This window comes from Miniopterus schreibersii, assembly GCF_964146895.1.
Source record: "Miniopterus schreibersii genome assembly, chromosome: 2".
NCBI classification, from domain to species: Eukaryota; Metazoa; Chordata; class Mammalia; order Chiroptera; family Miniopteridae; genus Miniopterus; species Miniopterus schreibersii.
The window spans coordinates 178,950,708-178,978,436 of NC_138102.1; the positions used below are offsets into that span (position 1 = coordinate 178,950,708).

The 27,729-nt window shown below is 55.4% G+C and overlaps 1 protein-coding gene across 1 annotated transcript in view; it reads left to right on the plus strand.

The window, feature by feature from the left end:
* Positions 1-25,599, plus strand: part of TOM1 (target of myb1 membrane trafficking protein) — a 40,225-nt gene extending 14,626 nt beyond the window's left edge. Inside the window, exons 2-15 of the mRNA XM_081128306.1 lie at positions 2,473-2,557; positions 4,541-4,619; positions 5,591-5,740; positions 6,026-6,160; positions 6,282-6,428; positions 9,192-9,308; positions 12,060-12,193; positions 14,019-14,052; positions 14,415-14,511; positions 15,201-15,321; positions 19,140-19,215; positions 23,654-23,713; positions 24,583-24,622; positions 24,710-25,599. Coding sequence (XP_080984432.1) covers positions 2,473-2,557; positions 4,541-4,619; positions 5,591-5,740; positions 6,026-6,160; positions 6,282-6,428; positions 9,192-9,308; positions 12,060-12,193; positions 14,019-14,052; positions 14,415-14,511; positions 15,201-15,321; positions 19,140-19,215; positions 23,654-23,713; positions 24,583-24,622; positions 24,710-24,864 — 1,430 coding nt within the window. The 3' untranslated portion in view covers positions 24,865-25,599. The remainder of the gene's footprint in view (positions 1-2,472; positions 2,558-4,540; positions 4,620-5,590; positions 5,741-6,025; positions 6,161-6,281; positions 6,429-9,191; positions 9,309-12,059; positions 12,194-14,018; positions 14,053-14,414; positions 14,512-15,200; positions 15,322-19,139; positions 19,216-23,653; positions 23,714-24,582; positions 24,623-24,709) is intronic.
* Positions 25,600-27,729: the final 2,130 nt, after the last annotated feature.

Consider the following 27,729-nt stretch of genomic DNA (forward strand, 5'->3'; position numbering starts at 1 on the left):
ATGAAGTCAGGCCAGTTTCAAAACCAAGGTCACAGAAGCCACAGTTATGGGGAGCTGACTGTGTTGGCCCAGCCCAGGGATTGCCCTATAGGATGGCCTGCCTCTCTGGCTGGAACAGGGCCCTCCCCAGTCACATGGAGCCCGGCCCCCCTCTGTCCTGACAGGCCTGGGCTCAGAGCCTTGGCCCCTTTGGGTGCCATTGGGTTGGGACCATGTCCATCTGGTCCACCATTGCATCCCCAGCGCCTGGAGCAGGCCTGACATATCAGTAGCTGTACAGCCTGTGAGGGTGCTGCTCAGCCTCCCTGAGCCTTGTCTGTCCCTGTGGACAGGGTGACAAGTGCCTCCCTTGCAGTGCCTCACATCATGTTCCATGTGTCCGGTCCGCCGAGCACTCTTGGTAGATGATGGCTGGCTGATAGTGCTGCCAACAGGCACATGAGGCCCACGGGCATGTGAGCACTCGCACCTGCAGCCAGGGTCTGGGAGCCAGGGAGACAGCCGTGGTGGAGGGGGACTTGCATAGTGCCCTGTGTCAGGACACCAAAGGTCTCACTGTCCGAACCTTAAAATGCTAATGAAGTCCTGTCATGTCACATACCTATGTGACATGGTCAAGTGCATGTATGTGCCTGACACACAAGCCAGGAGTAATGTGCATGATGGGATGTGGCCTGAAAAAGCAGTGTGCACGATTGTCTTTGCACACTAGGGGGGATCTTATGTGAAAACCGCTCTTTGTGAGAATGGAATCTAGAGGGGGCAGAGGTCGGAAAACAGGCCACATGTTTGAGTGGAGGGGCAGCACTTCGCTTTTTATTTTATTTTTTTAAATATGTTTTTATTTATTTCAGAGAGGAAGGGAGAGGGGGAAAGAGAGGCACAAACATCAATGATGAGAATTATTGATTGGCTGCCTCCTGCATGCCCCTGACTGGGGATCAAGCCCGAAATCGAGGCTTGTGCCCTCACCAGAAATTGAACTGCGATCTCCTGGATCATAGGTCTATGCTTAACCACTGAGCCACACCAGCCGGGCAGCGCTTCGATTTTTAAAGAACATGTGTGAGTGTCCTCACATTGTCGGTTCCAGCACTCGTCATCCACCTGCCACCTCTCACACGACAGTGGAGGTAAAGGCGCCCAGCCTGGACCATGCACCAAACAGATCTTCAGTGAATGGCCATGACCTCGGCCTTGACAGGCTTTGAGCAGCCCATAGCTAATTCTTGGCCTGGAAATCTTACCCTGAGAATCAGCACAACCTGAGCTGAATTGAGAGGATGGTTGCACAGCATTGTGAATGCACTAAATGCCACTGAATTGTATATTTTTTTTTTATAATTGTAATTTTTTTTTTAATTTTTATTGAATTTATAGGAATGACATTGGTTAATAAAATTATATAGGTTTCAAGTGTACAGTTCTATAATATAGCATCTGTGTATTGTGTTGTGTGTTCACCACCCAATGAACTGTACACTTTAAAATGGTTAATTTTATATTGTGACTTTCACCTCGATTTTTAAAAAAAGAACTTCCACCCCCGCTTACTGAGGCCTGTTTTGTGCCAAGTGCCCTTGCCAATGGCTTGTTTGCATCACCGCTCAGGGCAGTTCTGAGGGTGGCTCAGTGTCCGCCCAGCCTGCAGACCACCTTGCTCAAAGGGGAAGGCCAGGGCCAGGCCAGCTGTTGCCAACAGAGCCTGGATTTTCCTGCATAGGTAAAGAATGTCTCCGGGAGATTTAAGAGGAAACTGGTTGTGGTGGGTCCTCTGGGAAGTGGGGGCAGGGGAGGCAGACAAATTTACTCTCCGCTGCTTGCCACTTTGGGACGTTCTGAACCATGTGAATGATTACCAAGTCAAAAGTACTTTATTTACAACAACAAAGCAAACACTCTATATTGCCCTGCCTGTGTGGCTCAGTTGGTTGAGCATCGTCCCATGCACCAAAAGGTTGCCCATTTGATTCCCCGTCAGGGCGCTTGCCCAGGTTTTAGGCTCCATCCCCAGTGGGGGGCGTGCAGGAGGCAGTCATCCGATACTTTGCTCACATCGATATTTCTCTCTCTCTCCCTCTCCCTTCTTCTCTCTCTAAAATCAATAAAAAAAACACACAAAACACTCTCTTGCCATGTCAAAAACAAGCACTCTGAAGCCAGCCCTGCTGGATTCATGTTCCTGTTCATCCATTCGGTACTCTGAGCCACAGTTTCACAGTGGTCACAGGACAGTGGAACTCCCAGTCCAGTGTGGCTTCTAATAAGAACTAAGTGACAAAATGGGACAATGTAGGTAATATAGTTTACACAGCGCCTGGCCCCTCTTGGGTACCAGAAAGCATCCATTGTCCTCTCTCTTCTCCCATCTCTTCCTGCCCTGCCCCCATCACCACACCCCCACACCCCACTATTTGAGTTTGTCATCTGGGACCCTGGACACCTTTGTGACTTGTGGTTTCCTTTCCTCAGAGAAAGCTACAGATGGCTCCCTGCAGAGCGAGGACTGGGCCCTCAACATGGAGATCTGCGACATCATCAACGAGACGGAAGAAGGGTAAGTTGGGGCACAGGTGAGACAGCCAGCTACAGTGCAGCATTGACCTTGCCATACCCTGCCTCCTGCCAGAGCCCCCCACCCCAGTCCCACCACTTCTGTGCTCAAAGGTAGACCCTGCTTATGACCATCGGTGCCAGAAGGGGCTGCAGAGGTCATCTGAGCCCCACCCCAGGCAGGAACATGGCATTTTGGAACCACGATCCTGTCAACCAGCCCACATAGCCTCTCAGCAGCACCCTAGCTGAGCAGGTCTTCCTAAGACGTCACCTAGGCAGCACCTTCCTAGGACAAGGCCATTTGGCAACTCAGAATGAGGAGGCGGCCCCAAGTACCTTCCTGCGTTCTGTGCACTGGAACATGTGTTAGGGATGCCCAGCTTTCTCAGTGAGCAAGAGCAGACTTTCATTTCCTTCATGTGTGAAACCATCAGGGGGGGTCAGGGATCCCAGGGAGGGCAGTGAAAGTGAAGCAGAACCAAGTTAGCATTCGGGGAGCATTTTCAGTGCGTGGGCCACGGTGTCCTGCACAGTGCCAAGGAGCCTGCCAAGCTTCCACTTAGGGTGAGGGAGGCATAGCATCCTGGCTCCTGGTCTCTGACTCACCATCCCTGACCAGCTGAGGGCCTTGGGCAAGTCACTTCATCAAAGGTAAAACTCTTCATTCCTTCCAGCTGTAAGCCCAAGGCCCTGGAGGGAGCAGAGCAGAGCAGGGATGCTTCATCCACTGTCCTCAGGAAAACTCCAGGAAGGGTGGGGAGGCGCGTGACTACCACCGTCTGCAGGAAGTGCAGCCAGGCCAGCCTGTGCTCTGGAAAATCAGCATCAGCAGTTGGAGCGGGATCTCGTTTCCCTCTCCATTTTTCACTGGGATGTCCAGTTGTCCCTCAAGGGGTCCTCTCAGCAGGCTGTGCTTTGTGTTAGAGGGCGGGCTGGGAGCAGGCAGTGGGCAGGAGCTCGAGCCCAATATAGGCTGTGGGCAATTGTATCACGCAGTCAAGGCCAATCAGGAGAGCTGCTGAGCACCTCCTAGTGTCCCCTGTGGTGCTCCATGGGCTTGCTGAGGAGCTAGGAGGGGACACTTGCATCTACGTCTGGGCAGATGTAGCACTGGGGACCCGGCAGTGAGCACAGCAGACGTGACTCTCACCTCACTGAGCTTATTATCTAACCTTTAGTCTCTTGTCCACTCCTCCATTGGGTTGTGGCCTCCTTGTCATCCACTTTGGGCTCCTAGCAGAGCTCTAGGCACACAGAAGGCCCACAGCAATGGCACACATGCCAGAACTTTCTGATCCCCATCTAGTCCTCACTCAGCTGAAATGCCGCCTCCTCAGAGAGGACTTCCCTGACCCCTTCCACACCTACTTGCTCTTACCCCAGGAACAGCTCATTTCCCACTCACACCAGGCTCCCTGGAGCGTGTGACCTTTGATAGTAGGGCCATGTGGTCCTCTGCACCAGTGTGTCCCCAGCACCCAGCATGGGGCCAGCACATGTGGGTACTTAATAAGACTTGAGGGAAAGGATGGACAGTAGAGGAACTGGCAGGATGGGGCATTAGGACTCTGCCTGCAGTTACAGGGTTTAAACTTCAGTCTGCAGAAGAGGCCCCTGGGGCTTGGTAAGCACCCAGATCCCCTCAGAGTTTGGTTCAGGGGGGTTGAGAGTAGAAGTCCAGGGTTCTACATTTTTAACAAACACTCACTCCTCCCCTCTAAGGTTCTGGTGCAGGGGATCCGGGGACCACACGTTGAGAATCCCTGCTACATACTATTCAAGATCTGCCCAGAGGATTTGGGTGGGGCAGGTAGAGTGTGGTGTGATTAGAACCTGGACACACAGGACACAAGGACAGGACCCAGGGAAGGTGGTTCACGGGAGCCGTCCCGTTTCCCAGAGCCCCTGATCTCAGGCAAGCAGCCATTGTGTGGGATCAGGAGGCCCATGCCTCAGCCCGTCCTTCCTTTTGTCCCCCGCCCAGTCCCAAAGATGCCTTTCGAGCAATAAAGAAGAGAATCACGGGGAATAAGAACTTCCACGAGGTGATGCTGGCTCTCACGGTGAGTGCCCTGTCTGGCGTCTGGCCATGGGAGGTCCAAGGTCCACTGGGAATGGCCTCCTCCAGGCCCAGCAGGACTCCCAGCCACCGTGGGGCTCCTCTTCCAAGGTCTGGGAAGAAAAGGTCCATGGACAAAGCACTGTCCTGTCTACACTGCTGGCAGACAAACACACCTTTCCCCTAAGGTGGTCTCTCCAGCCTACTGGCTGGTGAGCAGGTACACTGAGGCCCCCATCCCTCCAGAAGCAGCCATGGAGAGCCTGGGCCAGAGGCAGAGGGCCTGCAGGTAAACCCAACCTCTCAGGGGCAAAGAGCCTGGCAGGCTCAGTGGGTGCTGATTGGCACTTAGATGCCCTGCCTGAAAAATGAACATAAAACAAATGCCAGTAGCTGAGGACAATCCTTGCCCACAACAGGACGAGCCAGGCATGAGTGGGCATCCTGGCTGTCAGGGCGGGCTTGGCTGGAGAGCAGGACAGAGCTCTGTGCCAGCCTCCCCGACAGCAGCAGAATGTCCAGGGGAATCTGGCTACTCTGAAAAGCAAAGGCAACTCCTGCCGGAAATGAGAGCAAGGAGGAGGAGGGAAGCTCACCACCTTTTCCTTGGGCTGCAGGGTCACTACTTGATTAAAAGTTCTCTTTAGTTTCCTCCTGGAGAGCCACCTCCCCTCCAGACTGTATTTAGCTCAGAAACAGCATCAGGACAGGATTCTGTGGGCACTGAGGCCACTTTGCAAGGGGCCTGTAACCAGCACACCGCCCTCTGCCCTCCCCATCCCCACTCCCCAGTAAACCAGCCCAGATCCCAATCCCAGCAGCAGCAGCATCCCAGCTTCTCCATGTGCCTGGGTCTCGCCACAGGAAGCCCCTTTTTCTCTCAGGCTGCCCTCTGGGACATGAGCAGCACGAGGCTGGGGGCCCTGGGTGCTCCCCTCCTCTGACAGGTGCTCATGGGCACCTCCCGGCCTCCAGGTCTTGGAAACTTGTGTCAAGAACTGTGGGCACCGCTTCCATGTGCTGGTGGCCAGCCAGGACTTCGTGGAGGGCGTGCTGGTGAGGACCATCCTGCCCAAGAACAACCCACCCACCATCGTGCACGACAAGGTGCTCAACCTCATCCAGGTGAGTGTAGGCAGATGGGTGGGCGGGATGGGCCGGGGAGAAAGGCTGCCCCAATCTGTTTCTCGTTTGGGGCTACCCAGCTGCCTTCGCTGTCTGCTGATTGGATGTTTCAAGTGTGGGGGGACTTAACTATAGGCCTTGCTGTGGAGGGGGCTGTCAGGGTGATGGCGTCAAAGGATCATCAGGTCAGGGACGAAATTGCTGTTCTCTGGGCAGTGGGTAGGTGAGCTTAAAAGGGCTTCAGTGAACAATGGTTACCAGCCATGTCCCCTTGTCCCCTCTCAGTCCTGGGCTGACGCATTCCGCAGCTCGCCCGATTTGACAGGTGTCGTCGCCGTCTACGAGGACCTGCGGAGGAAGGGTCTGGAGTTCCCAATGACCGACCTAGACATGCTGTCGCCCATCCACACGCCCCAGAGGGTGAGGAGACTCATGGGAGGAGCAGTAAATGGGGGAGGCGTGAGTAGTCACCAGAAGGGGTTTCTGCAGCTGCTTCCTGGGGCCCCTACAGGCCTCCCTGATGCAGTTGTTTGCCCTCTAGACCGTGTTCAGCTCGGAGACACCATCAGGACAGAATTCTGTGGGCACTGACGCCAGTCATCGGGGGGACCCCAGCCAGCACACAGCTTCGCTGACCACCCCAGCTGTACTCCCCAGCGACACACCCATAACGCCAACCCCTGAGCAGGTAAATGAGCCCAGGTTAGAGCCACAGGAGTCTGGATGGAGGGCCTTGCCCTCTCACATGTCAGGGAAGACTCCCTGTCAGAATGAAAATGACTGTAGTGGAGCCTCTACTGGGTCCTCACAGCAGCCCCACAGGTGTATATTATTCTTCCTGTTTGGAAGATAAGGCTCAGAGAGAGAAATTCATTTGCCCAGAGCCACACAGGTCATCAGAGACAAAGCTGGCATTCAAGCTCAAGTCTGTTTGGCTCCAGGCAGGCTCTGTCCTGTACACCAGCCATTCTCCAAACTGTGTTCTTCATGGAGCTCCAGAGAGAGGAAGTGCCCCCAGGTGGCCCCTTACCCACAGCAGCTCCACTTTCCCTGTGTGGTTTGCTTAGGTGCTCGCATGAGATTTCATTCAAGCAGAGGTTCTGGCTAAAAACAGTTTTAAAACATCCACACAAACAGTAATTCTAAAAACCCCTTGCATTGCATCCTGCTGCTTCTCGAGAAGCCCCAGAAGCTTTGAGGCATGGTGCAAGATTCCAGGGGGTGTTCCTGGCTAGGTTTGCCCAGGGCCCTGTGAGTAGCTTTGAAAGATCACCCTCCTCAGACTGGGGGTCACATTGGCTTAGTCAGCCTGTCCCTCAGTTTCTTTCTCCTAAAACTGGAGGCGAAGTGGCCCTTCCGTTGGTCAGGGCAGCTTGTGGGGTGCTGAAGCTGCTCACCCTGCAAGGGACATACACAGCCAGACCAGCATTAGCTGGGTGCTTGGTCATCTGGCTGTGGAGTGTGGGTCAGGGCCTCACACTGTCACGGTGCTCCCTTTGTGGTGTTTTACAAACTTCAAACCTGTCATGTCAGCTAAGTGTAAGAGCTTAGCTACCAAAAGACACAGGTATATGATGGAACAGAAGTGAAACCTGACTGTCCACAGTGTGCCAGCTGGTCTCTGGGATAGTATCACCTTCGGTTTATAAACAAACTCACCGGACAGCCTTTCACACTCCAACCTGTTCAAGGAGAAACTTCTGTACTTCAATGTCTTATAAAATCACCTCCAACCCTAGCCAATTTGGCTCATTGGTTAGAGCATCGGCCCAAGGACTGAAGGGTTCCGGGTTCGATTCCAGCCAAGGACATGTACCTTGGTTGTAGGCTCGATCCCGACCCTGGTCAGGGCACATGCGAGAGGCAACCAATCTATGTGTCTCTCTCACATCGATGTTCCTATCTCTCTCTCTCTCTCTCCCTTCCAGTATCTCTGAAAAGCATTGGAAAAAATATCCTTGAGTGGGGATTTAAAAAAAAAAAATCACCTCCCAGAGTTATAAATATTACTAGAAAAGTAGAAATGTTTTCCTAACTGGACAAATAATTAAAGGTACATAAAAACTGTAACATTTCCTGTGATCCAAAATATATCTCCTGGTTATGATTTTAAACCAGTTTGCCTGAAGTGGAGAAAACTGATTACGTCTAGTGTAGAAGGTCCCACTAAACAAAATTGGGTCATCTGTTTAATTTCAGAGCCCCTATTGTCTCCAGGGACATGTAGAGACTTTAGACACCCCGTGATGTAACTCACTGTTGTAATTGGGTCCCATCTGACTTGGACTGCTGGGTTTGTGAGCAGTAGTTTTTCCACTCACTTATACCAAGAGTGCTCATTAAAGAGGCCAAATGTATCAAACATTTTTTGGGTTTGGAAGGTGTCAGTGAACTGTGGTGTATGTACCACCTGTGACTGTGCTCCATGTCCTTGTCTGCCAAGCCTGGGCAAGGATAGGAGTGTCGTTAGGTGGTGGTCAAATTTAATTAGTATAAGTTATACGACAGGCACTTAATTGGTGGTCGGTAAAGGACAGTTGCGGTCACAGGCATCGTGAGTTTACATAGTGATCGCAGATTCTGAAATCCACTAGGTCTCCCAATTTAGAATGTATGAGTGTTTCCCACGGTGTAAGCCGCTCAATACTAGACTCATGAGATGTCCATGACCAAAGGGTTCTTCAGCCAGATTAATTTTGGAACTTCCATGCTGATCCCCCCGGCCCTCCAGTGTGCACAGTGCTCACAAGGAGACTCAGCACCTGCAGAGCCACAGCGTAGGACACCAGCTCTCTGCCATCTCACCCAAGTGAAGAGACTGCGGCTTGATTTACCATGACCCCCCCGAGCCAAGACCTCAGACCTTTGATCACTGAAAATCTGCTCACGTCCCTTTAACAAGTACATCTGAGTCTCATACTCAACATGAGGGTGGCACTGGGACTCATCCTCAGACAAGCCTGGGACACCAAAGTAGACCAGGAACAACAAACAGACCAGGAGCAAGGCAGAAAGCCCATCACCCTACGGGAGGAGAGAGGGTAAAGCCCATCACCCCAGGAGGGAAGCAGGCCTGCAGACTCTCCTCTGTCCTTGGGGGAACTGCCCTTTGGGGCCTCGTTAGCTGCCCTGGGGCTCAGGAGATCTGGAGCCTTCCAGCCATGCTCTGGTGCATCCATCCTCTGCTTCTTTCCTTTCGGCCTCTCCCTGTACCAGGCTTCTCAGTTTGGAGATGGTAACGGTCGGTAGAGCCTCTGTGAGGGGGGCCTGTGGGGCTGGGGCAAGCCCACCCCGGCCTGTTAGTGCAGGGCTATGGCCTGGGGGCTGAGAGAAGGTGCTGAAGGTCAGCACCTCTGGGCACCCAGGGTTGGTGGCACCAGGCTCTGTCCCTATGAGCAGCATTGGCTTCAGACCTCTGGCCTCTCTCACTGGGGCCAACGATGTGTTTCAGATTGCAAAGCTGCGCAGCGAGCTGGAGATGGTGAGTGGAAACGTGAGGGTGATGTCGGAGATGCTGACAGAGCTGGTGCCCACCCAGGCAGAGCCTGCAGACCTGGAGCTGCTACAGGTGAGTGCGCATCTGCCCCCCACCCACATTCCTTCCCCATCCACACTACAATTTCCACGCTTACTCTGAACTCCTTGGTCACCATGGGAGATGTTAAAACCAGGGCTTTGGACTCCCATCAGATTGGAATTCAGAATAGCCCCTCTGCCTCAGTTTCCTCATCTGTAAGGTTGCTCCAGCAATAGCCGTCATGGTACAAGTTTGACATGAGAGTTAAATAAGGTGTGCCTGGTTCAGAGTAAGCTCCCAATGTATGGTATTGAGAAAGAGCTGCTAGGTGAGATGCCTGCCTCTCAGACTCCATGCTTACCAGGCAGGCGTGAAAGAGCAGTGCCGACTTTGAGGTGAGAGAGCGGCTGGTCTCAGGAGCTGAGGCAGGTAGGAGCTATGGGTCTTCGCTCTGTGTGTCATGAGATACTCCCACAGCCCCATCTCCAGCTGGTGAGGGAGGGGCACTGGAGCAGAAGGACCTAGGTGTGGCGAGAGGCACCTTCCCCAGAGAGGTTAGTTCATAGAAGCACCAAGAAAGCTGGGGGACCCCAAGGCTCAGGAATCACCAGAACCCATGAGAAGATAGAGTGCTTGGTGTCTCATTTTATGTCTGTCCTCCGCTAGGCCTCACACTCCTTGAGGGCAGGGCTGTGTTGTGTCTAGCCAAGCTGACCCCTGGTGTACATGCTCAGGGGTCCTCACCTTCACGGGGCAGGAGGAAAGTTGGAGGCTTGGAGTTGAAAGAACACATGAATATGAGGACTACGTGAGGGCTTATGAGAGAAGCTTGAGTGAGTTAGGAAGCAGCAGAGTTGCTATAGTGCAGTTAATTTTGTGTGTCCCAAGCCAGGGCCCCATGGGTGAGAGCGATTGCTAGAGCAGGCAGGCTAGGTGACACAGGGACAGCCCACATGCATCAAGCACTTCCCACATGCCAGGCTGTAATGTGGACGTTTGGTACACATCCACTTACTTAATCTTCTCCCTCTCCCATGAGGTAGGGACTCTTATCCCCATTTTTCAGGTCAGCAAACTGAGGCAGAGAGGTTGTGTGATGTGCCTAGGATCCCATGGCTGGTAAGCATTAGAACTGGGATTTGAACCTGGGGCCTGGCTCTAACCTGCTGCTCTTGAGAAGACAAGGTAGTAGAAACAAAGCCGTAAGTGTGCTTGGTCATGGGAGGAAGAGAGGGGAGACCCACTGGATGTTGGAAGTCATGCAAAAGGCAGATAGGGAAGTCCCAGGAGAAGAAGGCCTGACCTAGGAGTGGGTGGGTAACAGGGTCCAGAAAACCAAAATCAGTACTGGGGCAACGTCTAGTTTCAATGATGCCTCCAGGAGAAAAGGGCTGGTGTGTGGCCACAGGCACTGGAGCCCGATGATCGTCTGGACATCAACACCGTGACCCAGGCATCTGTCTGCCTGGTGGCGGGTACCTGAACGAAAAAGCATTCGGTCCTACAAATGAAATACTTATAATATGTGGCTTTCAATTTTTTTCTCTTCAAATGAGTTTAAATATATAACACTTACTGATTAAAAGTCAGTCAGTGAGCTCTGGCAGGTGTGACTAAGTGGTTAAAGCACTAAAGGGTCACAGATTTGGTTCCTAGTCAAGGGCACATACCTTGGTTGCAGGTTCCAGCCCCAGCCCCAGTTGAGGTGCGTGCAGGAGCCATCCAATTGATGTGTCTCTCACATCGATGTTTCTCTCTCTCTCTCCTTCCCCACTCCCTTCTACTCTCTAAAAAATCAATGGAAAAAATATCCTCGAGTGAGGGTTAACAATTTAAAAAACGGAGCTGGTGTGGCTCAGTTCATTGGAGCATCGTCCCGTACACTGCGAGGTGGTGGCTCAATTCTCCGTCAGGGCACATGCCCAGGTTGCAGTTTCATCCCCCTCGGGGTGCGTACCGGAGGCAACAAAGTGATGTCTCTCCATCTCTTTCTCCCTCTTTCTCCTTCCCTCTCTTCCTCTCTCTCCCTTCCTCTCTGAAATCAGTAAAGAGCATATCCTCAGGCGAGGGGGGAAAGTCCGTCGGTGACACGGTGACTAAATGCAATGTGGGATCCTGGAGCAGAAAAGGGGCATAGTGGAAAAACTGGGGAAACCTGAATAAAGCCTATGGTTTAGCTGCTAGCATTGCACCAGCTTTGACAAATGCCAGACTAAGGAGAAGTTGGGTGGAGGGATACGGGAATTCTCTGTACTGCCTTGGCAACTTTTCTGTAAATCTAAAATCATTCCTAAATAAAAGTATTTAAAAAAATAAGTCAGTGAGAATCATGAGGCAAAAATTCAAAATTGGGGTTTGTGGATAATAGTTGGAGTCATCTAGTTCATTTTTTATGTTTTGGTTACAAAAAACCCCTTACACCCAGAGAAGTTGCAGTTTGTTCAGCTAGCCACCTGGCAGCCTCAGTTTTTCAACTAAGCAAAGAAGGCGGCAGGAACTTCCTCCTGGAGTCTGCACGGAGCCAGGTCTACCAGCAGCACCTTTAACATTTGGTTAAATGGTAGCCTTTAACGTGTCGGTTAAATGTTAGCATTTAGCATTTGGTTGATTGTTGGCGTGGAACAGTCCGAAGTGAAATTCAAAGGCTTGCTTGTAGAACCCTGAAGCCGTTCTGTGGAGCTTGAAGTCCAGTCTGGAAACCACTTCCTTCTCTAAGGTCCCCCCAGAGGCCAGAGCCCATCCATTCAGTTGGCCTTGCTCTGGGTCCAGTGACCGTGATTGTCTTCCTTGCTTCCTCGGCAGGAGCTCAACCGGACGTGCCGAGCCATGCAGCAGCGGGTCCTGGAGCTCATCCCCCGCATCGCCAATGAGCAGCTGACAGAGGAGCTGCTCATAGTCAACGACAATCTCAACAACGTGTTCCTGCGCCATGAAAGGTAGCCCACCCCTCCCCCGGCATCTGGCCAGTTGCCCCACTCTTACCCCTCCCCTTCCACCCTGTACTCCTGGTCTCCCCACTCGGGCTGACCTTCTCTCATCTCCCTCTCAGACACCAGGCCGGCTACCCAATGTGTGAATCCTCAGCTGTCTTCTTCCAGCATGGGCATACATGCCCGGCCTTCCACCCACCTCTCATCTCCTTGCCAGAGTTAGCCCTGCACTTGTGTCCCTGCATCCAGCCCCCGGAGAGGGCAGTGGTGGTGGCAGAGAGCCAGGGCAGGCCTGGCTCTGGGGCCTTGGACCATTTACTTGACTTAATTAGGGCTCTTTGACTGCAAGCTACACAAAGCATTTCGAGCTGACTTAAACAGAAGAAGAGCTGATTAGATGAATAGCCTCTATTAAACTCATAGCTTTTAGAATCCAATGAAGAGTGAAACAGGAAGGCCTCCCAACAGAGCAGGAACAACAGGCAGATCCTAGGGCAACTCAGGGGTCTCTGGGGCAGAAACTCCTAGACCATGTCCCCAGGGCGTCACCAGCAATAAGTGGATCCAAATGCTTACTTACCTTGTATCATTCTATCTCCGAGAGAAACTCTGGCTCAGCTTTGCTGTGCCCACCAGTTGGGGAATGAGGGGACTGCTTGATGGCAGTCCCACCAGGACCACAGGAAATGGGGGGCAGAGCAGTTCCCCAGAGAAGCACTTGGGTGCTACTACAAAAGAACAGGAGTGGTGGGCCTGCAGAAGCGACAATCCCTACACTTCTCCATATCTGTAAAACGAGGCTCACGGTGGTCTCCGCCGTGGGTAAAAGAGTCCGCGCAGTGATGTCTGTAAAGCGCGGATTGGTCAGGGTGTCACCCTGGGTGCCGGTTTTTCCCACCTCCTCCCCTCACTCATTTCATATCCTTGGCCATCAGCAGACACACTCCGAGTGATTCTGAGTCAGTTGAGAGTGGGTGGGGCTGCTACAGGCCACATCTGCTGGCCTCTCCTGCTCGTTGGCCCAGTGGAATAAAAGGATCCCCTGCCTGCCATTTTGGGGTGTAGGTTGTGAGGTGGCCCAAGGACCCAATCTGGGGGTGACAAACCCCTCTGCACCCACTGTCATCAGGCCTGGCGTTTGCCTGATGGTGCTTCCCGTTCATGGTCACTCATACTCAGTGTCTGCTTGATCCTCACATCTGGTAGGCAGGTCCCGCTGTCACCCCCTTTTTAATAGACAAGGAGACTGAAGTTCAGAAGTGATGTTTACCCACAGTCACACAGTGAACACATGACAGGGCCAGGACTTGAACAGACTCTAGACCAAGGTCTTCTTGATGTCCCTTCCCCCATGCCTGGCCTGTCTGAGGGTGGGCCAGTGGGTCAGTGCAGTGTAAGGATGTGTGTCTTTTTTGCACCACCATGGAGAGTCACTGGCACACACAGATACGCTTCCACTGCCCCTCCCCCCCAATATTCTGGATAAGTACATCACTGAGCAAGTTCCACACGACAGCCTTACCTCTGCCGTTTGCCACGAATTCCCATTTCTCCTCTAGTCTATCCCTGTCCGTTTGTCTAATGCTGGTCATGACTGGAGTGACCAGATCATTGATAATACAAATTAGGACACCTTTGCAAGTGAAAGAGGCACTGTTAATAATTCCCTGGGGACATCAGGCATCACCCGGTCTGTCTGGGACAAACAAGATGTGTCGTCACCCTGACTGACCCACTGCATTGATGCTGAGTCCACAGTGAGCTCTGCGTGGGCTGTGCTCAGGGGCCTCTCTCAGCCTGTCTCCCTAACTCGGCTCTTTCTGTCTTGTAGGTTTGAGCGGTTCCGGACAGGCCAGACCACCAAGGTAAGCAGCTTCTTTCCTGTGCCTAGACCATGCCCTTGTTTACAGGGAGAAGGGCTTTGCTCACCTCCACCTGTCCCTCATATACTGAACAGGACATCCATCTTATCTAGGCTCCTAGAAAGTTCCCCTTCTAACTTTTTATGCTACTGTCCCTTTAAGGCTCTGCCACCAGCTAATGCCCAAGGGTCTTCGCACCCTCCCAGAGGGAGCAGCAGAGCTAGAGGCCATGGGGAGAAAGAAAAACTCCTAAAGCATAGCTGTCAGGGCCCAGGTGACAGCTCCTCAGGCAGGCACCAGTGCTTCAAGCAGAGGGGAGTGAGGCTACGGATGGGGGATGATGGTGGCATCTCCCTTCCCCCCAGGCCCCAAGTGAGGCTGACACGGCAGCAGCTGACCTCATTGACATGGGCCCTGACCCGGCAGCCACTGGTGGCCTCTCGTCCCAGCTGGCAGGAATGAGTGAGTATGGGGCACCCCTGCAGTTCTGGGGGTGCTGTCCAGTTGGAGCTGGAGCACCAACAGCAGAACGTCAGCCTAGACTCCATTTCACGGGGTCCCAGTTTGAATCTTGCCACAAGGTTGAACATCCAGGACAAAACACATGGGCCTCTTCCTCACAGCCCTTCACGACAGCTGAGCCCTGTCAGGTCTCAGAAGTCCCATTGTTCTGAGATTGCCCCTAGACTCTAAATTCTCCTTGGCCTAAGTCACCTGGGTGAGCATGGGCAGTCACTGGAATGTCCTGTGTCCCTCTTTTCTCCTCGGTAATGGGCAGGAATGGGCCCTTCCTCACAGGCAGTCATAAGGACTGAATGAGCTCGGGCATGAACCAGGCTTGGGCCAGGCCCAGAGTGCACTCTAGGCACGTGTTAGCAATCAAATTGTTGGCATATCACTGTGATTGGTTTTAATAATACTGACTGCCTGCTTCATGCCCCACCCTAGGAAATCATTCCGAGTGAGGAGGTGACTGTGCCCATGGTCCCTCAGCCAGCAGGTGGCCAGATCTATTCATACATCCTGCCCCGTGTCCCCCCACTCTGTGCTGCTTATCAAGAATCAGCCCTGGGCTGGGCAGGGAGCAGCTTGGCCACAGTGCATACACAGACATCTGGGCGGAATCTAACATGGCCCTTCTGTCCCCGCAGACCTGGGTTCCAGCAGTGTGAGAGCTGGCCTGCAGTCTCTGGAGACCTCTGGCCGGCTGGAAGATGAGTTTGACATGTTTGCACTGACACGGGGCAGCTCGCTGGCTGACCAACGGAAAGAGTGAGTGGCTGGCTCACCCTGAGCCCCTGCAGTTTGGGCCGCTTTGTATCAGAAGAGATTCTCTCCAGGTCTCTGAACCTGTTTGTTGGTGGGCACACCCTGTCAAAAAGCGCACAGCCCCCTGCTTGTCCCCCTCAGGATGGCAGAGTTCCTTCCCCCTAAGTCAGTCCTGCATGATGCAGAGCCTTGGGCCAGGTGGCAGACTGAGTACCCCACAGGCAGAGCTGGATGGGAAGGACCACCTATAGGTTGATGACCAGCCGTGTGCCAGAATCATATAATCCGATCAAGTGAGGAAACCGAGGCATCGTGAGGCTGCGTCACTTGCCTCAGGTCAGGCAGCTAATTGGCTTCCTATGTTGGGAACCCAGGTCTGTCTGGTTCGAGAACAGTGTCTCCAACCCGACTTGGGTCCCCACTGCACTATACACAGTGCACCAAGCCCTCTGGGGCAGGCAGGAGGTTCCTGATAATACCTCAGGGGCTTGTCCAGTCATTTCTGTCATTCCACAGTCCCTATCACCCCACTCAGGTCTGCCCATTCAGCACGAGAGCTGGGGTCCTGTCCTTTCATGGGAACTGTCCATTTCCAGGGAGGCGCTTTCAGCAGTCAGGGCACATGGCCAGCCCCTTGCCTCAGCTTCCCATGATGGATTCCGTTTAGGCGTGTCAGGGAAGCAGTGTGCTGAGGCTAGTCATCAGTCCCATGCTTATAACCCCAAGTCAGAGCTGAGCTAGCCAGAACAGAGAGTTGAGGAAAGCTCTGGATTAAGGAACCTTCCCAGTGGACCCCTTAGCTCCCTAGTGGTCATTCTGGTGTCTTTGGAAACTGCCTATGGGCCTCCAAAAGGCCCAGAGCTACCCTCTCCACACTGGCAAATTCAGGTGTGGCCTGCCTGGGCCCATGGGTTGTCCACAGTCCTGCCCACTGACCATACCCAGCTCTGGGAAAAGGAGAGCTCATGAGCCACGAGCCACATCATTATTCAGGCAGAATCTATAGTCTCAGGCCTAGGTGCTCTGGGACCAGTGGCTCACGGTTGCCATGGAGTTAGAGGTACTGTGAGGCTGCTGCACAGACAGAAGCTAATGAGTCCAGTGGAACTTAACAGCCAGGAGGGTGGTTTGCCCCAGTAGGCCCCAGCAGGCAGCACAGTGGCCATGCCAGAGAGCCCCTGGCCCAGCTCGCCAGCCTGGCTGAGGTTTGCTGTTACTGGAGTGAGGCCCTGAGGGACAGAGAAAAGCACACCAGAGCATCCTCTCCAAGGCCTGCAGTCTCAGGAAGAGATGTGCACACAGACCACTGCCATGCAGCGCTAAGTGCTGTCCTGGAGGGGTGCGCCAGGTACTGCAGCCTGGACAGCAGAGTGGGGGGGCCAAGATGGCCATTTCAGGTCGTGGGGAGAGCATGTGCAGAGGCTCAAAGCCAGGAGAGAGCATGAGACACCAGGGGTAGGGCAGGTGGTCTAAAACAGCATCATGTACCTTCTCAGGTCCTGGGTTCTCCTGCAGGCCCCAGGATTGGTTTCCTCCACAGCAGAAAGTGCCCTGTAGGGGACAGGAATGTGCCCTAGCTTAGAGTTCCTCTTTCCTTTGTTCTCCTGCCTGGCTCCCTCCCTTCTGCTCCAGCTGGGTCTTTAACCCTGGTCACCTGCTTGCCTTTGGACTCCTCACCTTGCCCTTCCCCTGGGACTCTTGAATCCTCCCAGGCCTGTTCTTTCTACCTGGTAGCTGGCCCACGCCTCCCTCCAAACTGTGCTGGCTCTGCCTCCGCTTGCTGGGAAGCCAGCACTTTGTCAGCCCTTCTGTTTCTGTTCAGCCTCTCACCTGACCAGGCCCTTCCACTCGGGGCACCAAGGAGAGCGGTGGGGCATCTGGGCAAGCCAGGTCAGCGGCACCTTAGCCAGGCTTTGCCAGAAGCAGGGAGGCTCTTCCTCCACTTCTTCCACATCATTGTTCTGGGGACACAGTCCACTTGCTCCCCATGCTGCTGTGTCACCCTAAGTGGCCCCAGGTCCAGCCCCTGGCCAGCAGCCTCACCAGGGACCATCTGAGGAGCAGCCCCGCCTCCTGCGCTGGCCATGGGACCACACCTGGCCCAGGTCTGCAGCCTGTCTGGCCCGTGAGGTTGTCCTCCAGCGGGTATGCTAGGCCCTCCACTGCTACAGGAATGGCCCCTAGGGATGGCCGAGGGGTGTGTGTGTGTGAGAGAGGGAGAGGGAGAGGGAGAGGGAGGTGATGGGAGTAGTTAGGATGGAACAACAGTTCTTTGGAGAGAAGGGAAGCTTTGGTTTCTGTGTGTTCCTAGGGCCAGACGTGCCTTATTCTGCTTTGTCCTCGAGGCACCTGCCTGTCTTAGGCACAGGGACAGCAGCATGATTCCTCTGCACCCTGAGTGAGCAGCCTCCCTGGGCCAGGATGCATTGCGCAATCTTTGGCATCACTTACTCCTCACCTCCGCTGGAAGCCCAGATTTAGCCAGGGGCACTAAGGGCGTGAGCACACCACCCGCCACCCCAACTCTCACCTTGGCTCCAGCAAGGCCCGCAGATGGTCCCCAGCCCCCTTGCTGTGAACGAGAGCTGTGCAGCCGGGGGATGCACTGGCTCGTCACCGCGCTGCTTTGGCTGACTGCCATCCTGTGGGAGGCAGTGGACAGCAGTGTTCTTCAGATTGGCTACATGGGAATTTGAGGAGCTTATTCAAGAGGCCCCTTTAAGTACCAGCCTGCCCCATTCCCAGGAGAGTGAATGGGCATTGCAGGAGTTCAACGAAACAGGGTTCCAATTCCCAAAGCCTGGGGCTGGTACAGCCCTGACTTCTGCAGAGTGTGGGTGCTCCCCTGTCCCACACCCTGCCCACACCTGGAGGAAGATCCCTCATCCCTCCCTGTGTAGGGATTTCCCTTTGCACCTGGGACTCAGGCTCACTTCTTTGCCTCAGTGCTGGACAGACCCAGTGCTGAGGTCTCACCTCCTCTCTGCTGGTGGTTCAGAGCGAGAACAGGGGTTCTTTTGAAGCATCAGGGCTGCCTCCCCTGGATATCATCCCCTCTGCAGCAGTCAGGGGAGACACCCAAGCCCCCTCCATAGCCTAGGTTTTTCCTCCTTCTCTTGGTTTATTCTCTTACTCCCCCTGAGACTTCACCTCAAACCCACCAAATACCTCCTTCCCTGCCCTCCTCTCCCTGGGAGCTGTAGTGCCAGCCCCTGTCCCTCCCCCAGCCACTGCCCGGCTGGCTGGCATCCCCAGAGGATGGTTAGAAACACCCTCCACCTGCTGCCAGACTGGAGGGCTGGGGGAAGGGGCGTTCATGGAGAGCCAGCACCAGAAGGCACCTCTTGGTGGCAGAGGGGAATCCCCCCCATTCAAACACAGCCTTACACAGAACCACTACTTGTAAAATTATCAAATGGGAGCTGCTCAAAAAGGGTCTGGAGATAGGGAATTCTCCATGAGCATGGGGTCATTGGCCCTATTCCTCAGCCCTGGAATTGGGCCAAATCTGGTGACAGCCATTGGTGATCTTGTTCTGTCATTACCCAGCAACACCCACCCTCCCCCAGCCACGCCGCCTGCCATGCAATCATACCCCTGGTTCCAGTTCCCAGGGCAGGAAGTGGGGTCCTTTCCACCACCCCAGGCAGGCCTGCAGGTCGAAACCCTTCCTTGAGCCAGCCCTGCCCAGGCCCAACCCAGGTCTACACCGAATGTGAGTCCAGCTCATCCCTGCCCATCCCCTTCCATCGTCACATCAGCTAGCACGCCTGGCGCAGCAAGGGCAGCACCTAATGGCCATGGTGGCCCCTGTGTTTCAGGGTAAAATACGAAGACCCCCAAGCTACGGATGGCCTAGCTGGAGCCCTGGACGCCCGGCAGCAGAGCACGGGAGTGGTGAGCAGAGGGCCCAGAAGGAAGCAGGGAGTGCTTGCCCCCTGGGTCCCCCATGTGCCGGGCACTGGCATGGCCTGCCCTCCACCCTCTCCTCCTGTGCTGCTCCTATTGGCCCTTTGTAGCCAGTGTGAGTACATATTCCCATTTCACAGCTGAGAAGACTTAGGGGTAAAGTCATCTGCCCAAGTTCACACAGCGAGGAGGGTTAGAACAAAGGCTCAGACCTGAGTGAGATGGCGCTGGAGTCTAGCAGCCTGGGTCCCCACCCTCACCAGCTGTGTCCTTAGGCAGGTGACTACCCTTCCTGGCCCTCCCTTTCTTCCTGTGTGCTGAAGCTTACTGTTGTGCCCACATGGTTTATAATCGGATGCGTGAGGGTGTGTATTTAAGGTGCTTGGCACAGACTGAGAGCTCAGTCAGAACTCTACCTCAGAGCCTCTCTAGAGACATGTTACTTGCAGAAGTGTGGGCAGAAAGGGACCAGAGAACAAGAGCTGCAGCGCCAGCCATGCCCCTCACAGCCTTGCATTTGCTCCTAGCTCCCTGCCTGCCTTCCCACCCTACAGCCCCAGGGAGCCACCCCGGGCATTTTTTTTTTTTTTTAAAATATGTCTTTATTGATTTCAGAGAAGGGGAGAGGGAGAGAGGGAGAAACATCAATGATGAGAGAGTCATTGATCAGCTGTCTCCTGCATGCCCCCTACTGGGGAGCGAGCCTGCAACCCGGGCATATGCCCTGACCAGGAATCAAACCAGGATCTCCTGGATCATAGGTCATTGCTCAACCGCTGAGCCATGCTGGCTGGGCTGGGCATCCTCTTAGTTCCATTTAATTGCTGGCTATGTGTTGAATGACAGTCAGGGCCAGCACTGAGCATACTCTTTGGGTGACCCCACCCCTTGGCCACAACTCCAAGCACACTTCTCATACCTTTGAGTGTGTTTCTGGGCACCATCCAGACACGGAGAATTCTGCCCCAGTAAGTGGACAGAGTTGTTCCTTGGGAGGTGGTTGGAAACTGCAGGACCCGGGGGTTGGAGGGGCAGGAGCAGTGACGTGACCAGCAGAGGAGAGGGTTGGTGACACAGGGTTTCTGAGGCTGGGGTGGGGCTGGCTAGTAGGAGACAAAGCCTGAGCAGCAGCAGGGACCAAAGATCTTCAGGGCACCTGGGAGGACTGTGGGTTTATTCTGCGTGAGGAGGAAGCTGTGGACGGTCTTGAGCAGAGGGGGACATCCACCTGACTTCCATTTTAGAAGGACTGAGTGGAAGCTGGGAGAGCAGTGAGGAGGCTGTGAAAGCCTCCCAGGCCATGGGATGTGGGGGGGAGGTAGAGTCCTGGCTAATTCCCAGAGACATACCAGCATCTCAGGAGGCATTCCCAAGTCAGGACAGGGCAAGACCTGGAGCACTGGAGGCAGAGCCAGCGGGGTAATCAGGTGCCCCCTGTGTGCATTGTTACCTGTCACCCCCAGAGCCTCCCTTCATTTTTCTTTGTAAGCAGTTCGTCGAGCCTGCACTCTGTGCCAGGCCCTGTGCCAAGCTTTCTACATCCCCCTTACCAACTCACCACACAGACCTTTAAGGTTTGTTGTTAATTCTTTTCACCCAAGAGAAAACAGTCCCAGAGAGAGGTTAAGTGATACCACAGCTGTAACATCCTTCGCATGGTCCTGGCCCAGAGTGAAGGATTTCATCTTAGTACTGCTGTGTGGTTTTTCACTTAGGAGAACACCAGGGTTCAGAAGTAGGATGTAGCTTGCCCTGGGTCACACACCTGTTGGTCTGTCTAACTCCGAAGCCAGTGCTGGTAACAAGGACCCCAGAGGGCCTGTGAAACTCCAAGGAGCAGAGAACGCGCCCCTGCTCAGCCCTCCATTTCCAAGGCCCGTCATTCTGGCTCTGGGAATCCAAATGAATCCGGGCTCTCTGGAAGCCGGCCAGAAGCACTTCCTCTCGAGCCACCTGGCCTCTCATGGGCAGGGACTGACTCCACAGCCCAGCGGGCAGCAATCCCAGCCAACTCTTCCTGTTCCAGATGAGGGAGCTGCAGCCCAGAGACAGGTGTCACCTGCCCAGGGGCACACAGCAAACATGGGGGCACCCCAAGAACTAGAACCCAGGCCTCCTACTCCTGTACCACCTCAGAGCCGCGGGGAGAAAAGACACACAAAAACTGATAAATGATAGCTCGTTCATCTCCGATAATTTGAGAGATTTGAGCCACTTCCACCAGATCTGAGTATGACTTGCTTAAAACCATGTCAGTAAGCCCCTGCTCCAAGGTGCTTGAGTCTCGCAGGTGGTAAGACTTTCACTGAACGGTCAGAACGTGATTCCAGGCAGCCAGGTACAGAATGGAATCCAGGGCCAGCTCTGTGGCAGCCAGTGTCTGCCCCTTGTGCACACGCCCTGTGACGTGTGGAGGTGTTTGCCAGGCCCCATATGGAGTCTGCCCAGGGTGGGGAGGCAGGACTCTTGTCTCCCTCGCCCACCAATCTTCTCTGGGGCACAAGGAACCTCTTGTTTGCATCAGTAAACATGAGGGGACTGAGTAAGCCAATGTTAAGCCTGAGATGCCCATCAGAATCCTCTGAAAGCCAGCTGGCTAGTGGCTCCCTACTCAGCCATCCTGGGATTGCCCAGGCCCACCCTCCAGGTTCTTTGTGGAAAGCATGGAGAAGCATTGCCAGCCCATTCAGGGTTCTGGGGGCCCAGGGCTGTGTGGTTCACCCCACAGTGAGGCACCCTCTGCTGCTTCCTATCCTCTTTTACCTGCTCCTACACCCACCACATGCCTGCGTGAGCATGCACGCACATGCACACACACACACACAGGTCTAAGGTGGTAGCAGATGTCCCCGCCTGCAGGGAGCATCCCTGTTGGAGAAGGCTGCCAGGCCACCAGTGTCCCTGGGCCTGTCCTTCCCACCTCCCTCAGCATGACCCTTTCTCACCAGATGGGAGGTGGCAGTGAGAAGAGCCTCAGTGACTGGATGGTGAGACAAGGCATGGTGAGGAGGGCCACCTGGAGAGCTGGGGCTGTCATTTGCAGGGCTCCCACGTGTGTTATTTTTAGAGGGAGTCAGACCATTAGACCCGGAGGAGAGCGAGGGGCACCAGGATTTCCTGGGCAGCCAAGGGCCTGCTGGGCCGAGCCCAGTAGTCCATATGGTCCTGCTCCCTCCAGTCCTGCTTCGCAGCCTCTTGGTGCCCACTTCTGGCTCCTGACTCAGAAGCAAGGCCCAGGCATCCCCTCTGGCAGCTGGGAGGTGACCGGGCTCACCTAGTTCTGAGCAGAGTCCCAGCAGAGAGCTGATTGGAAGAGGGAGCTGGTGTGGGCAGCCCAGAGCACAGGCTGCTGCTACTGGGGCCGCTGGGGCCGCTGGGAAAGCGGCTCCTCCTTCTTTTCTGGGCTTCCTGCTACCCACTCGGGGCCTCAGGTGCTGGAGACAGAGCGTGGGGATCGAATTGTCTTGGTCGGAGACTCACTCTCCCCCTTTCCCAAAGTAGCTAACTGGCCACTAGCGTTTCTTGAGCATCTGCTCTGCCAGGCCCTGTGCTAAGCTCTTTGCAGCCATCTCATTCAGTCCTCACAGCAAACCGGACACTAGGTACTGTTGTTACCCACTGTGAAGATGACCGAAGTGAAGTTCAGAGAAGTGAAGTAACCTGCCCAAAGTCATGCTGTTTTATGGGGCTGGGCCACACTGCAGTGTCTGACTCCAGATTCTGTCCGGAACTTCCAGTCGGATTCTTCCACTGAGGAAGCGTTCAGAGAAGGAAGCCCATGCCCCAGCCCAGCCTGCAGCCCCTGTGCGGAGCCTTTGTGGCAGAGCCGAAGTGAAATGTCCCCGTGCACAGCCTCAGCCCCTCTCAGTCCCCAGCCTAGCCTTTTCAGGTCATCTTGCACTTCCCTCCACTCCGGCCTTTCCACCGTGAACTGAGTCTGGATGTGCAGGGAGATAACCCGACAGCCCCTTGTCGTGTCCCCACCCCAACCCTGATGGCTGGCCCCTTCCCTGGGTGCCATGCCTTCTCCTGCCAAATGCCCCTGAGCACCTGTGCGCAGCCCCTCGCTGGGCCTATGCAGAAGCCCTCCCCCTGCAGGCTGAGCCCCACCCACATCCTTGGTGTCTGAACACTTGTCCATTTTCTCCTGGCCTTGTTCCAGCTCCCTGGAGCCCACTCCTTGGCCCCCGTTTAGCCCACTGGCCCTGCATCCCCCTTGCCACAGCCCAGCACCGTGGGCAGAATTGTGCGTCCAAGGCAGCTGGGCAGGAGCTGTCTTGGAGGGGATGCCAGAATGGGGCGGGACAGGTCTGACCCCATTTCATAAGTGAAGAGGCTCAGGTGTGTGTGACTGCCCCGGCCACCTAGCTGATGGGGCTTGTGCCTTGTGGCCCCTCCCTGCCTCACTCTCCTCCCTGCCTTCCAGATCCCCATCACCCAGGCCTGCCTCATGGAGGACATTGAGCAGTGGCTGTCCACTGACGTGGTAAGTCAGGGCCCGCCCAGCCCAGAAGCAAAGGCTCGGACCCACTCCTTGCCCACCTTGCCCACGGAGCTCCTGTTTTTTCATGAAGTGGCTGGTCATGGGGGTGGGGAAACAGCGAGTGGGTGACAAGGGGAGCATTACTATGGGACACCTCAGCAGCTGGAAGTATCTCCTGCCAGCTGCCTGCCACATCCTAGGCACTTCCCGTTAGAGAAGGGCCTGTGAGGTCCCCAAGGGTGCCACTGAGGGCAGCCAAGGAGCCATGACAGCGCTGAGCTCTGCACCTGCAGAGGCTCAGGGAGACCTCGGCCACTCAGCCCATATCAGGAGACTGATAAGCAGCCGAGGGGTGCAGTGTTTAGGAGGAGGTGGGCAGGGGCCAAGAGCAAAGTGCCTGGGCACTTCCAGGCCCAGGGGCTGCCTCTGCAAGCCTCCAAGACCGTGTTGCTACCCGAGGTCAGGGGAGGGTCCATCGTTCTGTCCTGTGGCAGAGGCTTCCCCCTCCCCAGCTCCCGACCTGAGCATATCTGGCCTGTCTCCTGCCATGGGGGTGAGTCTGTCCACCCCTCTGGACACTGGAAGGAAAGGAAGTAGCATTCATTGAGGCCCCACTGGCACCACGCCTTGTGCTCAGTACTCCGCCTGTAGTTTTCCCTCTTAGCTTTCCGACAGCCCTATGACTTTCACCAAGCAGAACACCCAGGCTCGGAGAAGCCTTGTGACACCCAAGTCCAGTGACTGAGGAAGAGGTTCCAGTCCTTGGCCCGCAGCTTGCGCCTGGATCACTAGTTCAGCAACCAGAGCCCTGCCACGCCCAGCCCCGTTCCACCTCACCTTGCCCAGCTAACCTCTGCCTTCTGCTTTCTCAGGGGAACAGTGTGGAGGAGCCCAAGGGCGTCACCAGTGAAGGTAAGAGGCCCTGGCCCTGCCCACCCACCCACATCCCCTATTCATGCCTGGGAGCCCACCCCCAGCCTCTCTCTCCCATTTCTCCAGAGTTTGACAAGTTCCTGGAAGAACGGGCCAAAGTGGCTGATCGGTTGCCCAGCCTCTCCAGTCCCTCAGCCGAGGGACCCCCAGGGCCCCGTCCTGGCAGCACCCCTCGAAAGAAGACCCAGGAGAAAGACGACGACATGCTGTTTGCCTTGTGAGCGGGGCTGGCACCCTGCAGCCCGAGCCCAGTTGCTGCCACCCTCCTGGCTGGGGCCTCTTCCCGTCCCTTGGTGTTAAGGCTGCTTTGGAGTGGCTTGTTACCCCCTTCTCTCCTCCTCGAGGCTGGGCCATGTTTGGGGTGTGGGAAGGCAGTAGGTGAATCGAGTGAACAAGTCAGTTCTTTGTTGGGACCCTGGCCACTCCTGCCTCCTTCCCCACCCCAGCCGACCACTCTGACTTTGCTGAGATCTGGATGGCCTGGAAGACAGGCTGCTGCTTGGTTGCCCCGGGTGACTCCTGCCCTGGGTGACCCATCCCTGGACCCACCCCCAGAGGAGCCCTCCAGAGCCCACACTGCCAGCCACAGTCTGGCTGGAAGCTGGAAACAGAAACTTCTGTTGCAGCCTCTGGTCCCTTCCCTGGCCCTGGCCTCATGGAGCCTGGAAACTCTGCCCAGCTGTTGTGGGCAGGGTATGTGGCCCTCTGCTCAGCTGCACACTGTCCAGGTACGAAGCTGCACATGGTAGGGCTCCAGCGCCCCAGCCCCGGACTGCAGGGGACACCTCGGGCCATGCCTGGAGCACCTGCGGCCCCACAATCTCCTCCACTGCCTTCTCCCCCCACCCTTCTTCTTCCAGCCTGCTGGACATGGGCCCACCCACCTGTTGGCTGATCCTCTTGTACTGGGAGAGGTGCCTTTTCTGTCCCCAATTAAAGGTAGAAAACCACCCTGCTAGCAGCGTTCAGTCTCCAAGTGGGAAGCGACTTCTTGGTCTCATCAGGGGCAGGGACAACTTTGGCACCCGGGCCAAGGGTGGCACCTGCAGATGGTACAGGCAGAGCAGCAGGACTGAGCACCCAGCAATACCTGGCATCAGGTACAGACAGGTGCAGCCCCCTCTTGCCTCACACACAGGCTCAGCTATGATTTGCCTTCCAGGAGACCCTATTGCTATCCCTCTGAGTGACGTCCTACGTGCTCAGGGCACCTGCGCACTGCTGCCCCCCTCGGGCCTGCTCCTGCCCAGCAGCGGCAGCACATCAGTTAGAGTTGGGAGCTTGGTGTTGGTCCTGGGGAGGTGCTCCTGCAGGGAGGAGACCACCATGCTGTCTGAGCGCAGGTGCGAGGCACTAGATGAGGCAATATGTGGGCTCATGGAGCCATCACAACAGCCCTGGGCAAAGCAGTTACCAGCTCATCTCAGACGCTGAGGCTGTGACACTATCATTTAAGCTGCCCAACTCGGAGCGTAGGTGCAGGTGTCTGTCATGTTCCGGGCAACTCCTTGTGCCCCAGTGCATGGTCCTCACTGTCAGGTGACAACACTGAGGCTGATGGGAGGTCTTGGCTCACAGCTGAAGGAGCTAGGTCAAGTCAGGCACAGGACGTCGGTTCTCATCTCACCCCTGGCAGCCGGAGGGCCCCGGGTCTTGGGTACCACCTTTTTGGGTCTGGAATTTCCGAGACTCACTGTGTGAGGCATGTTGGCACCTCCTGGCCCAGCCCTCAGTGGCAGAAGGGAGGGGGACTGGTGTGGGGCTGGGCGATTAACCTGCCTGAAAGGTCAACCCATAGAGAAGAGCAGAAGTCAGAATGTCGGGGTCCAGAGCAGCTAGGCTGGAGTGTGGCCTGGGTCCTCTCTGGGCAACCCCCAGCCCCCATCAGCAGTGGTCTGGTAGACCTGAGTTTGAGGTGTGGCCTGGAGCTGGGCACACAGGAGACCTGGACTAGCCAGCCCTCCAGGGGTAGTAGGGGCAGAGAAAGCAGCTTGGGGCAGGTACAGTGGGAGCCTGGGCTCGTCCTTCCCCTAAACAGAAGGAGGGGGCTCATTGTCTAGCCCGTTTCAAAGCTTCCAGATGAGCTAGGCCTGGAGGAAGGCAACGGCTGAATCTAAGTCACCCATATCCCCAACTTCAGCCACCTTCTTTTCTGTTGGGAGAGCAGCTCTCCCATTCTCCCCTGGGCAGCCAGCAGTTGGCCTGGTCTGACCGATTTTGGGGAGATGGTAGCACCTGGGCCCTTGCCCTCCAGCCATACCTCACTCAGCTGGCCCAAACTGGAGGGTTACCGCCTGTGTCCGCGTCAGCTGTGTGTTAGCCCAGCCACAGAAGGCTCTGGTCTTAACAAGGAAGGGTCTCCTGGCCGTGATCTGGCCTTGCTCTGTTACTGGGCGGGTGGCCCTGTGCTGAGGGGGTGGAGCTTGCCAGCCCTGCCCAGAGGCTGCTCTTACTCAAAATTGGGAAGAAGCCAAAGTTCATGCTCCGCTGTCGCTGGGCCCCTTCCCCTACGTCCACGTGGACACCAGCACCCCGTCTTACACTGCCTAGATCACGCGGAGGTGGCCAGGTGCTGGGGACTTTGACTCTGGTCTAAATGTCCACTGGCTTTATCTTGCCGGGCCTGCCACCTCTTCAGTCAGCGCTCATGACAGCAGATCGCATCGAGGCCCCTTCCTAGCCCACTTCTGGCTGACTGCCAGCAGCTCCACACTGGACCACCAGTGTCTGGAGCCCCAAGCTGAATTTTGTGCTTGACTCCATGTGTTGGAGGAAGGCCCCTAACGCACCTGGGTTCTGTGACCCTCTTTTTCATAATATGCACCTTTATCAGCTGGTCCCTGCATGGCTGCAGTCAGCAGCTCCTGGTGGTCAGAGAGAGCTCCCTGGCAATGATGGGTCAGTCACTCCCTCACTCGGGGCTGGCAACCCCAGGAAACCAGCATGACTTCAGGGCTAGTGGCCCTGTTCACGGCTAAAGTTGCCAGGTCATTTATTCTTTCCTGTGTATGGTATCCGCAGAGTGCCAACTGCACACCAGGCGTGGGTCTAGGTGCCAAGAACACAGAGGTGAATGAGGCCAAGTG